Consider the following 20,420-nt stretch of genomic DNA (forward strand, 5'->3'; position numbering starts at 1 on the left):
GTGGTTTTCTCAAGCAGAGCCATAGAGATGCTCCGCACCCACAAAAACATCTGAACCACTGAACACCACTGCAGCCTTTTGTGGAACAGGAAAATACTCCCATCTTCCAGTAAGTCACATACACATTAATCATTCTTAATTATATGCAGGACTTAAGATGTTCTTGGTATGTCTACCTTCTTGTCTCCTGTCAGCACAGGAAGAACTCCATATGTTGATGTTTAAAATAATGCTGGTGTGCTTATTCATAACTGTTCATTAACAGCTGAATGCATGAACTCATGGAAACAAGGTTAGACTAGCTGTCAGTCCCTTCGTGTATCTTAAGTCTTTCTTCCTGCTTACTCTTTTTAAGGGGAAAAAGTCATTAAAGACCCTTGCCACGAAGTGATTAAGCTATGATTTCCCTAAATCAAGCTAAGGAAATCAAAACACAAGGGCAGAGTACAACAGTAGGAGTTCAGGTCCTCACTTCTATTCTAAGTGACAGGTTTTTGGTTTTGATTCTCACTTTTAATGACTTCTTAGCTGGGAGATTAGAGCTTAAATTCTGCACCATTGAATCGTCTCCAAATTTGAAGCTGTGTTGTCTTTAGCAGAACTGCTGATGACTACACTTACACACTGCCTTGCTTCCACCACTCACACCTATCAGGATGCTGGATATATTAAGGTCTCTTCTTGATTGCTTTAAGTAACAGAAGCGCATGACTTCAGACTAAGCATTCTGATTTGTTTCTGCTATTAGAGAGAACTGCACAACTATGAAAGTTTGCAGCTTGCAGTTGGAAAGCATAGAAACATACCAGCTAACCTCAGATATTACTCTAAAGGACACTGTGCCATCCTATAACAATAACAAAAAAGGCATCTGATTACAATCAGTAATTACAATCTTGGTAACAATTGCTCTAAATTTGGTACATGACAAACCTTCTATTTCTACTGCTCTTGGGTTAAAGAAGGAAAATAACAATGATGAGGACTGTAGCTGGGGAAGGTTGTAAAGTTACAGAAAGGACTGTTAGACCTGTAAGGCTTTATGAAGCTCCATAGTAACAGACTTTCTGTGTATACAGTAAAGAAAAGAGGGAATATCCTTATTCTCATTCCAAGGTTTAATTCTGAGGTATGTGACACTGGATTTACAAAAGTAAATAAAAAAGTACATTTCTGACAAACAGTGAGCCCTGTACTTACCAAGGCAGAGGAGGCTCCAAGCAGTTAAGAAAATAAACTGCTCACAGTGTGAAAAAGTAAAGGTTTTGGGGCATTTGACAGACCTTTAAAGGGATAACAGCTGATGAGGAAACATGCAGCAGTGGGCCAAAAGAAAGACAAATACTTAAGTGATAAAGATAAGACAGGACAACAGGTATTAGATAAGGCTTCCACTTGAACTAATTCTTTGAAATGTTACGATCAGCAATTAGATGCGCCTTCCAGACAGTGAGCAGGCACACTGCATTGCTGAAAGGGATTTTGTGGCTGTGGAGACAGACTTGGTCTCCAGCTTGCTGATGATACTTTGAACATATTTGTAGCAAACACAAACACAAATGAAATCCCAGTAGTATAGAAGGACTGAAGCAGCACAGAAGTTTTCCACATCAGCTGCACCTGACACCTGGAGCTAAGGCTCTATCACCTGGAGTACAGCACACATACCAGGTTATACAGGTGTATGTCTACAGTTTATCTATAATTTTCATCCTGAACATCAATTTAAAAAAAACAAGTTTGAAACATTTGCAGGCAGATTTCATGACTCATTGCTACAACAGATCTAACCACTTCTACTGACCCCACCTGCACTAGAAGTCTGGCATTCCCCTCTTAGATCTGTTCCTCTGGACAGGAGCCCTTCCACTGATTTGTGCTTGAGAGTTAAGCTCAAAACAGTTAAAAGAATTTAAGCATTAAGCAAATAAACGTGCTATTTTGTCACATGGGATAAAATTCCAGGAATTTATTGCTGTATGTATGCTTAATCCATTAATTTGTCTTACAGTAGTCATGAAGTGCCAAATTGTGTGCTACATTTAACATTTCCTGCATTCCCTTCCAAATGCCATTTTACAGTGGGCGTGTGAAACAACGCAGCAGCGGTCACAAAACATGGCTTGAGCATCTCTCAAGAGCTCAAAATAAAGATTTGTGTACAAGCTGAATAACAAGATGTCAGTTAACAGGTCACTCAGCAACTTTAATAGAAATACCTTTAGGTGGAAGTTTTGCACTGTTAAAATTTACAACTCAGACTAAACATTCTCATCCCCACTGTAGTAACAAGATACTTGCAAAGACAAGAACTATGGTATGTAAATGTCACACGCAAAAACTGCTTCATTTCTATCAGAAGCAAAAGTTGCTAATAATAAGCAAGGAGAGGCCTAGCAGACTAAGGCTATCAGGCTATATTAAAAACATATACCTCCAAGTTTGGCAGTGGAATTCTATTTACCACCTTGAATTTTATTTTATTTTTTTTTTTGGCTAAGTACCAGTACTCTTCCTCCCCACCCACCAAGCACACTTTATAAATCCCCTTTATTTTTATTATACCTCCATATTATTTACAGGATTCCTAAAGATTAAGTACAAACTAGTATGAAATTAATGATAGTTTGCTCTTCAAATATGTATCCCATGGCTAAATAAATACCAAGCCAATCCAACAGTGATCTGGAGTTATGATTCAGAAGCTTGTGTATCTGTGGTGCCAGATGTTTTCTCATTAACGGCCAAGGATTCACTTGATTTGTCAACAATAGTCGCCTTAGAAGTTGGGGTAGTGCTATCCAAGGTAAGCGTAGAGGTCTGTTCTACATTTACAGTAGTGCCAGGGTCAACGGAAAAGCTTCCGGCTTGAGTCATGGAGGGAAGCAAATCTGTAGGCACTGTAGAAACCTCTGTGACCAAAGGAAGCAGGGGAACACATTTTGGTGGCATTGATAGAGGTGTTATTCCCATTAGATTCAGAGGTGGCAAAGACGGAAGAGTTGGCAAACCTAAAAAAAAAAAAGGCAGTGAGCTGCTACATATCACAGATCTGGATAGATTCTGTTTTAGTTTAAAATCTTCCCCTTCTCTAATCCCCTACTTAATTTCAAGTGGCTACCTCTTCTCCAAGAGGAGCGTGAGCATGATATACCTGCAGCACTTATTCAGCAGACGAGTTTCAAAGCCCAATACATTTTGGATTTCGGAGACAAAGAATCAGGATAAACTCAAGTTTGTTTCCACCTCCGCAGAGGACTAGGACTTTAAGACATTAATACTGATGATTAGATTTTACTGGCTTTCACTTAAACTGCCAGAAACAAGAAATTAACGAGAACCTTACTTCATGTAAGCTTTCAATTTCTTTTTGCTTGCTCCATATGCACCTTCAGCAGTTTTATCTTATTCAAAACCATAAATTTAGCATTAGTCAGTACTTTTGGCATTCAATCAGGGTTCTTCAATCTCCTTGTCCAGCAAACAAGGGAACACCTCATATTTTCTTCTACCCATAAAACTACATACTTTCTTTCTTGGCACAGGACAATCTCTCCTGGGGTTATAAATCAGGTAATATGAGATGAAACAACTAAACACAGACACAAGTTCAGAATTAGTTTATCTCAAAACATATTCCTTGCCTACCCCACCTGGGCACTAATGTCAACTCCTATCTCCGGCAAACGTTCAATTTATCCTCTTCAGGACTCCACCAGATGGTTCTAAATTAGAGTGTCAAAGATCATCAAGGAGAGACCTGCTATTACCATGTTTCAGTTTGCAGAAGCACTTACCAGGCTGTATGATTTCTGGAACGATGTGTGGTGCCGGTAAATTAAGTTTGGACAGATCAGTCAGGTTGGGAAGCCCTGCTGGTAATGGCATCAGACCTGAGAGGAAAGTGGAAAAATGACAGTTGAAAATTTCAAGCTTTTTTTTGTTCCCATCTCTGGGATCTTATTAATTATTTGAAGTTGTTTCATATTGCTTTACATCTTGATCATCATCTTTACATATAAAAATGCAAATTCACTTGACTTTCAACTTCAAGTTACACAATGAAAAAAGTTACCAACTGCAGGAAGATAGGACTAGTAAATACACAAACCCGATCTTTCACATTTTCCTGAGGAAAGCAGAATCTTATTTTAAGGAATAAACATTTTTTAATTTCAAAGTTCAGCTTTTAACAAAAATAGTTGTTTCACTGCAGCACTGTACCAGAAGCCTTCCATTCCTAGTTTGAATGTCAGAAGATCATAATATGAAATACAGGAAAAAAAATCAGTATGAAGGATCGGAAATACTATTCTTAGTCTTTTCTATTCAGTTTATAATTGAAGTTAAACAAAAATATATAGAAAAGGCAAAACAGTAACTTTCAAGGTCAGGAAGGATTGAAAATACAATACAAACATACAATGAACATAACACATGGCCCTTCATCATTGTGTTTGCTGTAAAACATCTTTCCCCTCCTGATTCTCCTGTCTTAGAAGAGCTGCATTTCTGATACAATGGCTTTCTTCCTACTTTATAGTTAGTTCAAGGATGTCTAATTCTGAGGTAAATTGCTAATATTACAGTAGCAACAGGGAGAGGAGGGAGAAAGTCTAAAAACAGGCAACTGTACACAAATTTTGATTAAAAAACATCTTTCTATACCTACCTGAGAATTTATTAGCCACAAAGGCTGACATCATCTGAGTCAAAGAGCTTTCAGTTCAGCTATAAGCAACTTTGATTTTTTTAATCTGAAAAAAATCTGAACTTCACACAAATTCACTCAAATATTAAACCTCCTATATATTTAAGGCTTACAATTTGCATGTCCATACTCATGAAATTGTAATGCAATATTCTAATAACTTTCAAAAAGGCAATGGTACTGTTCTAAGAACAAGGTGGAATAAAAATTCATATTTGCAGCTGTTTGAGGAGAGGGTTATGGATGCAGGAAAGGAGAAGACATTAACAGAAGCTAACCTTAGTGGTTTACTATTTTAGATATGCAGTACAAGATTAAAGTTCCCTGCTCTTGTATGCAGGCACTTAGCTCTCCTACATAATATTTCCTATGTTACAGACCATACCTCCATGCATTACTTAAAACCTTTATCTACATTTCTTATAGCCTACAAAACAAAACACAGTTCCTTCAGTGTTTTGGAAGTGCATGACTGAGTCCTGTACCAGTGCATCAATTACATGGCAAAATCCCATACAAAACTTATCTTACCCACTATAAATATTTCTGGAGTACTAGTGCTCAAAACACTTAGTATCAGGAAATAACATACAGTACTTTGGAGGCAGACTCTTGCTTTTATTATACAGAGTTTAGTTGCTAAATAATTCAGAAACAGTAACTGCAACATATAGTTCTATACTGTTAGCCCTCTGCTTATACTAAGAATGATCAATCTGAGCATTAAAAAGGAGCCTCCTAAAACTGAATTTTTAATAGGTGAAAGGAATGTAGGAACAGGCAAGGTATGCCTTCCCGAATCTTTTTTCGGTCTTTATGTCTGAACGAAAAGGACAAACAGGAACTCTGAAGCTACTTGCCAGAGTATTTTGCACCATACCATTTATGAAGTATGGCAAGTAGCGATGTATCAAATCAAGAAGCGTTGCAAGCACAGCTAATACCTGCCATAGAAATCCAGAATGCTACATCTGTTGTGCAGGGGGGCCTGAAAGGTAAGTGATTATGAGCTTTCTTGCTAACTCAGTCCTCTGTGCTAGAACCATGTGCACAGCATGTCTATAAAAAAGAAAAGCTCCTAACATTGCAGAGGTTGTATAAAATTGTTCTGATATGAAATGCCTAAGCTGTACGAAGCTACATCCTGCAGCCCCAAAAGAGGGGTGGAAAAAGACAACACTCTTCACTTTCTCCTTTGTTTCAGAAGTGTTTTAAATGTTACCTACTCACCTGGTAATGTAGTTGCTGGATTAACTGGTGGCACAGAAGTAAGGGACTGACTGACTTGTGGTGGTAATAATGGAACTGTTGGAACACCTGGTGGAGTATACAGGAAAACAACACTAATTTTAAGCATACAACACTTCATCTCCCTTCCTCAAGGGAACACATGCCTTAAATAACTGTACAACACTGACGAAGAAAATCATTATTTAAAATAACACATTTCTGATAGAAGTTACCAAATCTTTTGTGAGCAGTGCTTGTGTTATGCTTGTGTTAAAGAGAATATAACTATTACACTACTCTAGCCTTTGTTGTTAAGAAAAGTTTTGGGAAGAGAGAAGTTTGGGGGAAGAGTCCCTCTTCTCCCTTTTATTGAATACATGGAAACACCTGTGAATCGAAAAAAAAAACACGTCAATATACCTATGCATTTCAGAAGTTAGTTACTTCCACACTAACCTGTACTGAGAACATTACTGACAGTAGTTGAGGGTGAACTAATTGAAAGTCCGGAGAGACTCTGTTCAAGTCCTGCTGGCCCAGGGGGTAATGCTGGTGAGGGATTAACTGATGACAGCTGAACCTTTCCAAAAGAAAAAAAAAGTTACATCATTAGGGTTTGTTTTCACAAGAACCAGTAAAAGCAGAAAAGCAAGATAACATCATAATCCATTTTACGAAGCTAAAGGAGTGACTACAACTTACCTCTGTAAAGCCATCTTTGAGGGGACTGAGAGATGCACTAGGCAACTGTCCTGGGAGAGAGATTTTCTTTCCCTCTTCAAATGGGCGTGTAGGTATCCTGTGCAAATACCCATAGCCAATGCCACATCCTAGGCTTTTAAAACATGAACATTTAGAAGTCAGTAAAGCAACTTTATACTACAAACTGCACATCAAGCAAATGCATGAAAGACCCAAGATGCCAACAGGTTTCAAGATAAGTTCTATACAAATATCTGTGTTTACAGGAAAAAGCTAAATATTGCCTCATTTTCTATGGAGAAGTAATCGTTATGAGACAATAGAAAGGAAACTGTAGCTTTTAGCAATAAATATTTAGCACAAGTTTTATTGTTATTTGAACCAAGCAGCTGTATCAGGAATATACCTTTGCATTCAACTCACACCTGTTGTTTGCAGTCCTGTTCTGGGTACAGTGCGATACTGTACGAATATACTACAGCCTAATGTGTATTTGAAGTCTCATGCAGAAAGCAATCATTGCACTCCGTGCATTTTTGAACCAGCTAATTTCCTCTGCAAATATATCCCCCCAGTTAGTAACTAAATCTGAATTTCAAGTATGTATGTAATTTACTATAGCAGAAACACCTTGGATATAAGAACAGTCTTTTCCCAGTTTTGCAGAGAACTTAAGGAAGCAGCTTTTAGGCTAGTGCTACTAAGAAAGTTGTCCCACTTTGCCCCAGCTCCCATGACATATTTTCTTACCTGCCTTCTCCACCCCAGGCAGAATTTGGAGTAATCACCACTTCCCGACAGTTATCTGTGTCTGTGTTGTATACATACAGTTTTAATGGCTTTGCTTCATGTGTTTCAATAAGGGAGAAGAGATCTTCAGACTGCAAAAGGATAATAACGAATGAGGGCTCTTTTGTCCTTATTTTATCACTTGATATGAGAATGATTATCTTCCTTGTCCTAACTTTCTGTAACAGAACCTACACGGTGCTGTTGTTGCGGTGCTGCTGTTTTATCACAAGGACAACTTTAAGTGCTTTGCTGGCACAACTCAGAACACATGTGGGACAACCCCAGATCTTAAATCTGCTATTTGATATATTAACATCAGAGTACAAAATGTTTACATCTGACTTCGTAATGACATTTAAGAGCAATTTTTATTTCCAGAATTGCATTTAAGCACAATGCAGGGGCAACATGCCAGAACACCTTCCTCTTTGTATCAAGTTACTTCAATTAGCAGCGAACAGACAGAATAGATGTTTCAAACCGCCTAGGTGCTGTTTTCTAGTTTAACAAAAAAAAATCAAGATGTTACTTACATATATATATGTATATAACTTATGTATATGTACATACCTCATTCATAACAGTATCTGCTCCAATGATATAGTCACTGTGAGGTCTGAGTCCAGCCAATGCAGCAGGAGAATTTGGTTCCACTTCCTGGTTTTAAGATGGAAAATTACGAAACAGCCAGAGTGCAGCAGAACAGTTACATATGCATTTCACACAAGTTTTGAGTGAGACAAACTCGTTAAGTTTTCAACCCAGTTAGTGAAACTAGTAAACTGAACTAGTAAAACAGCAGTGAGGTGACAGTCTCATTAGACACCATCACAAGGAGTTCAGAATACTGTGCAACAGCACTGATAAGAGATTTGATAACATAATTCTACTTCAAAAGCCTTTCAAAAAACAAAGCCAACAGAAAACAGACCAATTTCATCTCATAGCTTGCATACCCCCTTGCAAGTTACTTTTCTGTAAAAAGACTGAAAAACATTAACAGTAAGCAACATATTTTTGCAGTCAGAAAAATACTTGGAAGTCTGTACATACCAATACATGCCATACATTTTCGTTGGCTCCATCGAAGCTGCAGAAACGAATGCTCACCCCCAGCAGGCCCTGTCCACCCCACATGTTGCTGGGGGTCACTGATGTTTCTCTTAGTTCCAGCGTTTTGCTACTGTACACTAGCATTTTTACAGGTTTTTCAACATTTGCTTTCAACAGGTCCTTGAGAGTGTCATTGTCTTTATTCTGTTAATGTTGAAATAAGAGCTTGATTTAGCGTTGAACACAGTGAGCATCCAGTTCTATAGGATCACTATTGCATGTCAGAATTCCTATAAACACTAAGCATTATCAGAATATATCTCTACAGCTATTTCATAACAAGCTTTCAGTCCCTTCACAATTCTATAACACACCTCCAGAGAAAAACTGTGGTTTCACAGTAATAGATCATATATTCCAATTGTAAAAACACTTCAATTAAACCTATATATGATATGATATACGGGAAATTAACATTTAAATATGGAGATATTCCTGTTTCCCATTCATAAACTTGGTACCTGTAACAAAGTTCACATCAGAAACATTCAATTCCTATAACATTCAAGTAATTAATGATAGAATTTATGCACTGATATTAACTAGCTCCAGTAACTTGTTTTTTGGTTACTCAAAACATAGAGCAACAGCATTTTTGGAACTATCATAGATGTTTGTGTTTTCTGTTGTGTTTTTTTTTTTTTTAAAGGACCAGTATATCAACAGCATCTGAGGCCATGTTTGCAAGAAGACATTGGGAATGCCTCTCTGGCAAGAGGGAGCAGAGGACAGGGACTGAGGCACCCCTGAACGAGCCAACTCTAGATTGTGAAGCCACGTACCAGCCCCACATGGGACCAAAGCCAAGTTGCACTGCTCACAGACATCCTGGTTACAGACTCAGTTACACCACTTCAGGCTCCAGCTTAGCATTTAATACAGCACTGTATTTTGCACATGGACATACACGTTGCTCTGATTAGTTTAACAGTCCTCAGGTAGTGGAATCTTAGGCCATGTAAACACGGACCTGTTTACTCAAAACCCACGCAGGACATAATGTGCAATTCAAATTCTTAACTCTGCAAGTAAATCTGTATTATGAGAATGCCAGAAAACTGATTTGAAACAGCAAGTTTTGAGAACTAACTACAGGGCCTACTTGTCATGCTTCCAGAGAACAAAATCACTTAAAGTAGAGCAGATATTTCCACAGGAGAGATAGGATACTTCTTCCCACTCTGAGCTCTTTCCATATGTTCTTAGATATGCCCTGCAGCTTTGCAGTCTTTCTTGAACCAGCTTCACTGGAAGAGTTTACCCACAGCTGTTTTTTTCCACTGCTCTGATGGTTTGCTGTCTCACAACAGCTCAACTTGAAAACTTTCTCACATGATTCCTGCCCAACTAACAGCTTTGACAACAGTTCTTTCAACCAACTTGTTTTGACTGAAAGGAGTTCACAAGTTCTCACACAAGCAGTTTTACAGACTGAACTGAAGGGGGCACTCGCACAAGCAGCTAGAGGTGGGTCAACAGCTAGTATTACCTTCTGCTGGCAGAAATGGTCACAGAGAGCATGTCTGTCTGCACTCTTACTCTCCAGCTCAATTTTTGATACAATTATAAGGTAAAGGAAATTGATTTCTGATGTAATTAGGCATTCCAATTTTAGACCAAGGATCAATATTATATATATATATAAATAAATATAATTGTTTATCTATAGAAATAAGATTCCCAACATGTTGCTTGTATTCAGTCAGTATTATAAAATAGCAGCACACTTACCAGTCTCGAACCATTAATAGACACAATAAAATCAAAGAATGGCTCCAATCCAGCCCTATGCCCTGGTGAGTTTTCTTGTACCTAACAGAAAATGAAACAAGAGTTTAGCAACAGCGTACCAATGCTGGTTTATAGATTAGAATTATATTTCTGGTTGTGCTATGTGTAGTTCTAGAAACTACTGATATTTGTACATACCATTTTTAGCATGTTCAGATATAAATTTTTGGACCAAAACAATACCTCCCTTAGGAAGTGTAAAAAGATCACTATATTTTATTGAGGAAGGACAACACTAAACAACCACTGGGACAAGCACTGCTTCAACATCTGTAGCAGTTAAATTGCAGACATTTATTTCAATAAAGGACATTATGGTCAATAGGCAAGCATAACAAATTCTGAAAAAGTTAGTTAAAAAGCAGCATCTTTACCCAAGTACCAACACTGGGCCCTGTTTTTCATGTTACACTTATTAGAGAAAAAGGAGAGTTAAATCTGCATAAGCAGAGGTTGTTATCTCATGATTAAACATCACCTGTTGACATTCTTGAGAAATAGAGGGCATGTGTATAACCTATGATTCATTAACATACCAGCAAGCCACAAGAAAAGGGAAGGATGCAGTGTTGCAGCTATGGCAGCTCAAATAATTCAACCACCCCACTAGGACAGGCTTAAATGTTGGATATGCATTTGTCCCAGAATCTTAAAGTATGTTTTTAATTCCAAATGGAACAACTGAGAGACATATTCTGCCAGTGCTGGCTTTTCACTGTTACACGCATTGCCAATATAGACAAAAACTCCAACATGGTTGTCAGATTTTTCCTACAGCCTTTGGAGCAAAGTGTATCTATCTTTACTTGTCAATTGATTCATTTTACTTGCTGGCTTTCTTTTACATCCTACATTCATCTTCCAAATGCTCTAAAAAGCATCATTCCTAACAGTGTGGTTTCTTACATTACGTGTTAATCCATCTGACAAAACTGGCACAAATCTGATAGTTTGTTCAATACCAATCTGATCCTGCAGGAATTCAGTTTTCTTAGGATGAGTCATCTAAAAGAAAATATTCTAATATGGAAAGAAGTTAGATTGCTACTAAAACTGGCGTCAGACTATTTATCTCCACCTGACACAATCACAATGTCAGGGCTTGGAAAAAACACAGAATACTTGTGGATAGCCTTCTGTAACAGATGCCAGAAGCCTAGAATATCAGTGTCACATAATCGAAACATGAACGAAAAATAATTTGGAATCAGTAGTTCCATTAATTGCTGTCAAAATTTGATAAAGCAGCCAACAAGTACAAATCCAACACTATCTCAGCCAAAGCAATAAAAACAACTGAGGTAGAAATAACAGAAACCCACATTTCCAACAAGATCCTGAAGTGTGTCTACAGAAGTGTCTCTTCAAGACACCTGCATGCTCCTTGGAAATGAAAGGTATTATCCCAGGTGCCAGCTATTAACTGCATGGGACCACAGCTCTCACTCACCAGCGCAGCCCAGCGAGCCAGAAGCACTGCACCACGCTATGAGGCCAGTCCGTGGGTTCAAGATACCTCTTGCCAAGAGTCACTAGGGGTAAGAGAGCGAGCTGCGCACCGGGTCAGGGGTGAGAGTACAAGCTACACTCCATGTGGCGGGCCCTCTGACACGATTGCACAGAAACTCCTGGGCACACTGAGGATGTGTTGCTTTGACTTCAGTGAACTGTACCCAGAGCTCATCTTTAACTTCAGGTATTAAAACTTCCAATAACATAAAACCTCAGAACAGCGTCCACAAACAGAAACTGTAGCTTATGAAAAATATTACAGAGAGGCTGGGTGATTATTCTGCTCAAATACGGAGAGCATTACCTTGCTAAGTCAGGTACTCGAGGCTTTTCCACCAAAGAAAGGTTAAACAAACAGTTTCATGAAAGCAGTAAAGAACTCCAGTTTCCGATGGACATGTTCCATAATTGCATTCTCAGGCTTGAAGCTTCTCCTGTACTCAAGTCATTCAAAACATCCTTTCCTCAGATGTGGTTCTTCTAGTAGCTAATGAAGGATGAGCTTGTGCTGTTTGTTACTCAGTTTGGGGAGGGCACAAAAAAACGCTTTATAGGGTCTCCCTCCCTCATTCCACCACCTATTTCATGCTCACATTTTGTATTTTCTAATATGCCTGACAAGAAGGCTTTCCGCCTAAACAAAATCAGCAGATGGTTTCAGAAATTATTGGGAGAACTCGTGAAGTCAGAAAATGTCATCTTAAACCTCATCAAGAAAAATGAGTAAACCCAGCAACCCGATACATTTCTTCAGATAACATACCAGATTGTTAGACCTAGATACACATCATGGCCTTGAAATCATGAAAAGCCAGATGTCAGCCAGCAAACAGCTGCAAAAGCAGCCCTGACATGGTCCGCTCTTCATTCAGAGATTTTCCTCCATTTCTAAATGCATTCCTTAAAAGAAGAAGAAAAAGCCCAACCCCTCTGCCACAACATCCTTCCCACCACAACCTCACATATGACAGATTACATCCTGAACCTTTTAAACCAACAGCGACCAGTATTCAGTAAGGTAATCTTTTAAAATTAGAAAAACCTACAAAAAATGAGAATTACATACACTCAGCATCTATCAATGTCAAGCTCACTGACACATGAAACGTATGGATTTGGTATTCTAAGTACATTACTTACAGTCTGCCCAAAACTGATGAAGGCACAGTGAGAGCTTCCAAGTTCTGAATGATTAGTTCGCAGAAATTATCTGTAGATGTTGAACACTTTCCCCCATATCCATCTGAACCCTGAACATCTTTACACGGTCTGTTTGTAAAAGTGCTTGCAGAAACCGCCAGGAAGCTGTCTCTGAAAGTAATCAAGCTCTTATAACTGCATAAATCACACAAACATGTGTACCTCTACCCCTTCTGTCACCGCGTGTCCTCATCCTGTGATGTACAGGTTCAGTCACAAAGTTTCATATTTCCCTAGCTTGTTTGGGCCCGATGCCACTGATGGAAAAGCATTTTCATGCCTGACGGTCCCAGCAAAACCCCTAAGTGCTGCACTTGTTCCACGTGAGAGTTCTCCCCCTTGAAGAAGCAGCACGCTCAGCCCTGCGTGACACCAGCAGTGACCCCACACAGCTCCCACGCTGCGCCATCGCGTTTTCAGCCATCCATCTGCCACCACCGCTGCACAGCGCCACGCACACAGCACAGCTTTCTGCTCCAAGCCCTGGTCACGAACTACAGCAATGAAGGGTAACTAGGTGTCTTAGGAAACACGAGGGCACAGGAACCTTGCCGCTAGTGATGGAAATAAAGGTTCCATTTATAGGTACATAAATTCTGGGCCTCCTGAGCAATCCCGCTTTGTGCTTCTCTGCTTGTATTTCCCAAGTCGGTCAGTAACCAGCCTTTATAATCGAGTAAGGACTGAGAAAAAAACAACACCAAGTATTGCCACTTACAACAGATGCGAGTGCAGGCAAGATACCATCCACAGCAGCTTAGGAAGCCTAATTCCCTAAAAGCCAGCTCTTACTGCAGCCGTGTAAGTTACAGCCACCTGTGGGTAAATGCCCTGACTTTCTGTGAGTACAGAAAAGCAGCGCAATAGACTACCAAGAGGAGCTGTGGAACTGCTGCCACCAGAGGCTTGTAAGAGCAAGCAAAGAAAATATCAGGAATGCCGAAAGTCAGAAGGTAGAAAAGGGCTTTATGGCCCTTCCAGCCTCATATAATGCTGCACGCCCTCAGCTTCTCACCGAGGAGGCAGCACCCAGACAGCAGGGCTGCTGAGCACATACATCACACACACTACTTACTTCACTTTTAATTCACTGTCAAGAATTAAGCAAGGAAAAAGTTTCAAGGTCAAGACACTAATAATAATCTGTACAACAAATAAGATTTCTTTTTCAGTAAATACATAGTATTTCTTCTTGCTAAAACCCCTTCTCAACACTATCCCTTGTAACTACATAGTATATATTTATTTCACACATTACAGTATGACTGCTTAGCAACACAGTGGTCACAATTTTAAGCCCTGAGCCTCCGATGCTACAGCACATGGAATTAGGCATGGAAACCATGATTCTCAAAAGCAGATGAAGGCTCTCGTCACTTTTGAAAGTCACATCTTACACTAGTGTCCACTTAAACCTTTCAGAGCTTGGCTGCAAGCACTAAATACACAACTTCTAGGGAGCAAAAGCTTCAAAGCATTTTTTTTTTTTCCAAACAAGAAATCCTAAGTAATATTTACTTTATTACCAACAAAATGCTGAATAAAGTTTTTTTTTTGTAGTTCTTCTGCATGTTCTGTAATAGGTAATAAAACTTCATTACGTATAGCCTGTGAGCAATTCCTCTGTTAGGGCTTATAACCAATTTTATTTGTCAGCTATTATAACACATTACACAGTATAACTGTATTGAATTTCCTTATGAACAACCAGCTTTTAAGAGAAAAAGCTTTATAAGCTTTTTACAAGAAAATAGATTCCCTCCGCACAGCACCAAGTTTTACTTTTAACACAGAGCATTCACACTGAGCACTTAAAAACCGAGCCCCCTTTAGAAAAGAAGAATCCTCTTCATGGCTACATACTTGCATCTCTACTATAACAAACCGAAGCAAAAGTTAGAAATCTAAACTTCAGGCATGGTGGTTCACTTATCTTTTTGTGAGAACAGCATATGACACAGCAACATACAGACCTCTAGAAGATAAAAATTATTGTATTGTTTATTTTTGAAAAAATTGTCAAATTGAGCGTGGGCAAACTATAGCAGTTTTGCATTTGCAATGCTGGACAGTAAAGTTTTTCAAAATTACACTTCAATCTGATTTGAAGAGCAGACATAAGTGTCTACTGAGAATACACAGAGGCAGACAGTCGCCCTAATCCACCACGTAATTGTATGTTAAAAAGTGTTTCCAATGTAAGAAGAAGCAATGGTGAAAATCCCCAGAGTTAAGTAACAGTGCACGCTATCAGCTGGGGAGGCACTGGTTAAACACAAGATTTATCAGCACATTACACAATCCAGTAAATGAAAGCCTAACAGCAGAATCATGTATAACGAATAAAAACATGTTCTAAAGAACTGATTCAAACACAGGACAGACAGATCATTAGGTGTACCCGTGAAGGGGTGATGGCAACAAAACAGTCTGCAACTTTATCTCCATCTTAAGAAAAAAAAAAAGCTACATTTCAGTGCCTAGGAACCCCAACAGCGCAATCCACAGCAGCTTGTCCCATCGGGGATGAGTGTGATGAAATTGCTTTCCTTCTACAACGCTTCAGTCCTGGAGGGTTCATATTTCCTGTTACAAGTGCACTGATAAAAAAGCCCACAATGAAAGCAATGCTGCATTGCATATGAGCAGGAGCTGCCAAAAAGACTCAAGTAATCTTTTAAAGGAAAGTGAAAAGAAGTGAGAAATTAGTGATTAAAAAGTCTGTATTATTCCCTTGGCTCTCTGTTCTGGTCCTGCTCGGAGTGACGGGAATGGCACTTGCTACCAGCCCCGCAGGGAGGCAGCCGGTGCGGTCTGGAAGGCTCGCTGTCAGAAACCCATGACGTGCAGCTGCCTGGGCAGCTTCTGTGTGGCTCCCAGGCCCGCCAGTCTGATTTATGTGAGTAAAACACCGAGCTCAGAACTCAAGTTCAAGCTTGAGTATAAAGTAGAAGACAGCAAGACCACTGCTCAACGCGCTGCCAGAGGCTGGGCCACACAGACAGGCCAAGTATTTGTGCAGAGCTCCTCCAGCAGCAGGAGCTGAGCACCTTGCTACAGAACACCAACTGCACAGCTCAGCTTGGGGAAACTAAGTTGGGAAATTCTGCTCACATACATTTCAATTTAAACATTACAAATTATAATTTTATGAAACTTCAAAGCTTTTCTCAACTTTGAAACTACAAACCTAACAACGTATAAGCACTGGCCTTGCTCCTATTAGGCTGCGATCGTGGTGCAATTTAAGATGCCTATCAACAGGAAGAATAATTGTTCATTGTCGTGGCATCTGAAGACTCAGCAGGAAGATAAAGTAGTGAAAAACAGAAACATCAGTCTGCTTGCAACAGCCTGCAGGTCCTTTCCTGTATTTAATGGAAAACTGGCGGTCCTCTCACAAATCAACTTCTTCAACGTGCACCTACCAATTATAGTTAGAGACCAGTAATCAAACACTGCCACCTCAAGTCACAGCAAAACCATTACAACCAGAAGGTGCCTAAATGAAAACAAAGTTGCCAGATTCAAGTAGGATTATAATAAAGAAGCAGATTGTGCTTCACAGAAGAGATGCACCTCAGTTTACTAGCAAGCTTTGACCAAACCGCATGAACTGCTGAATCTGACAGAGCTGACATTCTAACTGCAAGCCACTTACTTATTTTACGGCCCCTGAAAGTAAGAAGATGGTATTTACGCTATTCCATTCTAAAGAGTGTCTTCCACAACATGCCTTTTTCACCCGCCATCCTAAAACAAGGTATTTTGTGGAGGAAAGGAAAATCCAAAATGGATTGTTATATATTACTAACATTATAAAGGAGAAACAAAGACCCCCATGACTTCAGCTTACATGGGAAATTTTCTACCAGACGAATAGGTGTTATCAGAATATCAACATTTGCTTTCCAAAAGCATCACCCAACATTTTAACACCTAAGAGACGACCTCTGTTCTTCCCCTACGTACAGCTGTAGCTCACCGCTAACAGCCACACCAAGTCGAAGAAGCACTAATCCACACGGGCACGCTTCTGCAGCTCCTTCACACCCCTGGCACGCGGGGCCAGCCCGAGTCGGGGAGCTGACGCGGTAAAACCAGGCGCAAACGAGCTCCTCCACAGCAGCGCCCGCCCGGAGGGTGCCGTGAGGATGCCCTCGCACCGGCCGTTGGCCTCCAGGCCCCCCCAGGGCCCGCAGAGGCGCTCCCGGAGCCGGCCGCTCCTCGCGCGCCGCCCGCAGGCCGCAGCGCCGCCCCGCCGGGAGCCCCCCGGGCCGCGGGAGCCCAGCCCCGGCCCCGGCCCCGGCCCCGGCCGCTGCTGCCCCGCGGTGCCGCCGGGAGCCCCCGGGCAGGGGAGAGGCCGCGGGGCCCTACCGGCCGCGGGGCCGCCCCCTCCCCTCCCCTCCCGCCGCGCGCCGCGGCCCTCACCCTCAGGACGTGGTAGCCCTCGGTGCCGCCGCCGGGGATGTCGACGCTCTGCGAGGCGCCCATGGCGGCGGGCGGGCCGGCAGGCAGGCAGGGCAGTGCAGGCAGGGCAGGGCAGGCCCCCACGGACGTGGCACCCGCTCCTCCCGCCCGCCTCGGCAGGGGCGGGGCGCGGCGGCGCGGGGCAGGCCGGGACGGGGGGGGGCAGCGCCACAGCGCCCCCTGCTGCCGCCGCCGGGAGCGGGAGCAGCAGGACGAGGGGGCGGGGCCGGACGGTGGCCACGAGGGGCCACGCGCCGCCCGCCCGGCACTGGCGCCCCCTGGCGGCGCGGGGGGGGGCAGCGCCCTGCGCCGCCCTCAGAGCCCAGGGGCGGTGCTCAGGGAGCGCTGCGGCCGCCGCTCGTGTTCAGTAATGCACGAAAGAGCAGCGTGTGGTGAGCCGGAACACGGCGCTGAAGATCCTGGGTATCCTGAAGATCCTGATGTAATCACTTCATTACAAGAATTCACCTCTAGGATCACCAAAGGCAGCAATACAAAGGAAAAAGGCAAAGCAAGTAACACGTAACTAAACTCTATCTGAGAAGAAATCCTGTGGTCTTCATAGGGTACGAGAAACTTACTGCAGCACATTGTAACACCTACATGAGTTGATAAAGGAAGAGTCACCCAAACGAGGCCAAGAATTTTACCAGCTGAAGTACATTTTCTGCTTCCATACATACGCCATTTCAATTCTGAAAGAAATTCCCAGCCATATTCTTTTCTTTCTTTGCTATTAGCGGTTTATGAGGGACAGCATCACAAGACATCCAGGCACAGCAGTTTTGGTTCACTTCCCTTTATCCAAAGCCTTCTACAGGATCCACAGCTGGTGTCAAACTGCCACCCATGGTCATTCTTCTGTGCTCTTCTGGGAGAGCAGCTCCTTATGTTGCTAGGCAGGTGCCATCAGTTTTGTGGACTGCTTGTAGGTGTTCCATGGCCGCGAGGCAGATGCTGGACAGGTGCTGCCCTCCCGGTTGGCTGCCTCTGCCATGCCAGCCCCTCCTTTGCTGTCTCTGTGGCCAGACAGTTGACAGCTGCTGCCTCACACTCAGCAGAGGCTGGCCATGCCCGCTGGCATCCTAGCTCCCCGTTTTCTCTCCCTCGGCTCTCCTGCCATCTCTGCAGTTACTTTATTTGTTACATGGTAGATTTCTGCACCTCTCCGCACTAAAGGCCCAGGCTTTGATTCCCTTTTGTCTCAGCTTTTATTATGGCTTCCTTCTGTCACTTCTGGCCCAGGATGGATCAGTGACACAGCCAGGCTCTAGCACTGACTGGCTGGGGATACATTTCACCGTGTCACGCCCTCACCACACAGAGGAACTCAGACATGCCTGAGTAATGATCTTCACAGAGCAACCTGAAAGGAGCTCTGGATCCAGCCAGGCCCCAAACTGCTGGCTCTGACACTGATCATTCAGGGTGTTCAACCTGTGGGCTTATCACGTTATTTTAGACTTTGATTTTGCTGATATTTCATGTGCTGGTTTTAAACATCAGTGGTTCTCAACACCTCCACCCCTTCACAGCTAGGCAAATGGCACATCAGCTTTTTGGTTTGCTTCAGCTGGTCCCATCTAGACCAGTTCTCCTGGGGCACTGAGCACAGATGCACCAAACTGTGTAAAAATACACGGAGCTGTATCAGTTCAGAAACTACACAGTTACAACAGGCACAGTGTCATGGGTAAAACCTCAGGGCTAGTGGGGAAACAAGACAACAGAGATTTGTGACTGTGAGTCTGCTTGGACACTATGTCCTCTGAGAGCTGGTCGGTGCTGCTGCTTTTGTTGTCAGTTTGTCTTATTCTCACAGACACAAATAAATTCTGTTTCCTTCTTCCCCAGGAGATCTGTAAACGTCTCATGCCTGCACGTGGTGCACCCCTTCAGAGAAATAGTAACCTGGCACCTCTCTGGAGATGTAAGCCACATGCATTACTGCAAGCCCTGAGATGCTTTTTTGTAGGAACATTATTAGCCTTACCACAGCATCTCAGGTTTCCATCAAAATGCTGTCACTCCTTTTGGGCTGGTTCCGCTCTGGTGAAGAAGGATGTTCTTTGTCAATGTCCACTGACTCCCATTAAAGGCTGAACTGAAACACCAGATTTATCTGATGAAGTATCTTTGGTCTTGGTCCAGCATTCTATAGTGAAAGGCTAGTCTGTGAAGAAAAAGAACATTTAAAACCCTCTTAAGTGAAAAGACACAAAACTTACATGGGAAATATGGAACAAAATTGGCCGAAAGTATCACTTAAGACCTAATGACAACAAACTTCATCTGCAGAAATTAACTAACAATATAACCTACCTGTTCCTTTCTGTATGTAACTCAGCAGCTGCATTTCAAAAGTAATTAAAGTTAATGAGCTGTGCTTTGTGGTGGAATCATGAAAACTTAATTGGCATAATTAGTTGTGAGATAGCAAGTGCATCTTCCTGGATAACAACATGTCATCATTTGATAAGAGTAATAATGAATTAACAAATAAATCACGGCCCTTCTAATATGCTAGTAAAATAATGAAGGAGAAGAAACACATATGTGCAAATGATGAATTATTAGTCTGGAGACTGCATACAATTGTCTGCATGAGACGGATGTTGAAGTGGCCTTCTTGAAACTGTCAGCTAAGGCTCTTGGCTAAAATCCAGTTCCCAACAGATGAAACAGCCACGCTGACCTTTGGAGAGGATGTATTTCAAATGCTTTCAGCACAGGCCAGCATCCCTCTGCAGAGCAGGAAATACAGTGGCTGAAGAAAAGCAGCTTACTTTCCCTCCTTAATCCCTTCTGTATTGTTGGTGCTGGGCAAACAGGAATAAAGATGGATGGAGAAACCAGTGCATGTGCAGCAGGAAGGGAGCTACTGAAATAAAAAAGCACT

General features: G+C 41.8%; 1 protein-coding gene across 1 annotated transcript; it reads right to left on the minus strand.

Annotated features, from left to right (window-relative positions):
• Window positions 1-1,954: 1,954 nt before the first annotated feature.
• GORASP2 (golgi reassembly stacking protein 2) lies at window positions 1,955-17,649 on the minus strand. The gene is made up of 10 exons (XM_066999543.1): window positions 17,483-17,649; window positions 10,280-10,360; window positions 8,489-8,692; window positions 8,006-8,092; window positions 7,394-7,524; window positions 6,644-6,776; window positions 6,398-6,521; window positions 5,942-6,028; window positions 3,798-3,893; window positions 1,955-3,011 (listed from the first exon to the last, which is right to left on the minus strand). Exons 1-10 carry the CDS (start codon window positions 17,543-17,545, stop codon window positions 2,692-2,694), a joined length of 1,326 nt encoding a protein of 441 aa, XP_066855644.1. The 5' UTR covers window positions 17,546-17,649; the 3' UTR covers window positions 1,955-2,691.
• Window positions 17,650-20,420: the final 2,771 nt, after the last annotated feature.

This window comes from Anser cygnoides, chromosome 6, assembly GCF_040182565.1.
Source record: "Anser cygnoides isolate HZ-2024a breed goose chromosome 6, Taihu_goose_T2T_genome, whole genome shotgun sequence".
Taxonomy (NCBI): Eukaryota; Metazoa; Chordata; class Aves; order Anseriformes; family Anatidae; genus Anser; species Anser cygnoides.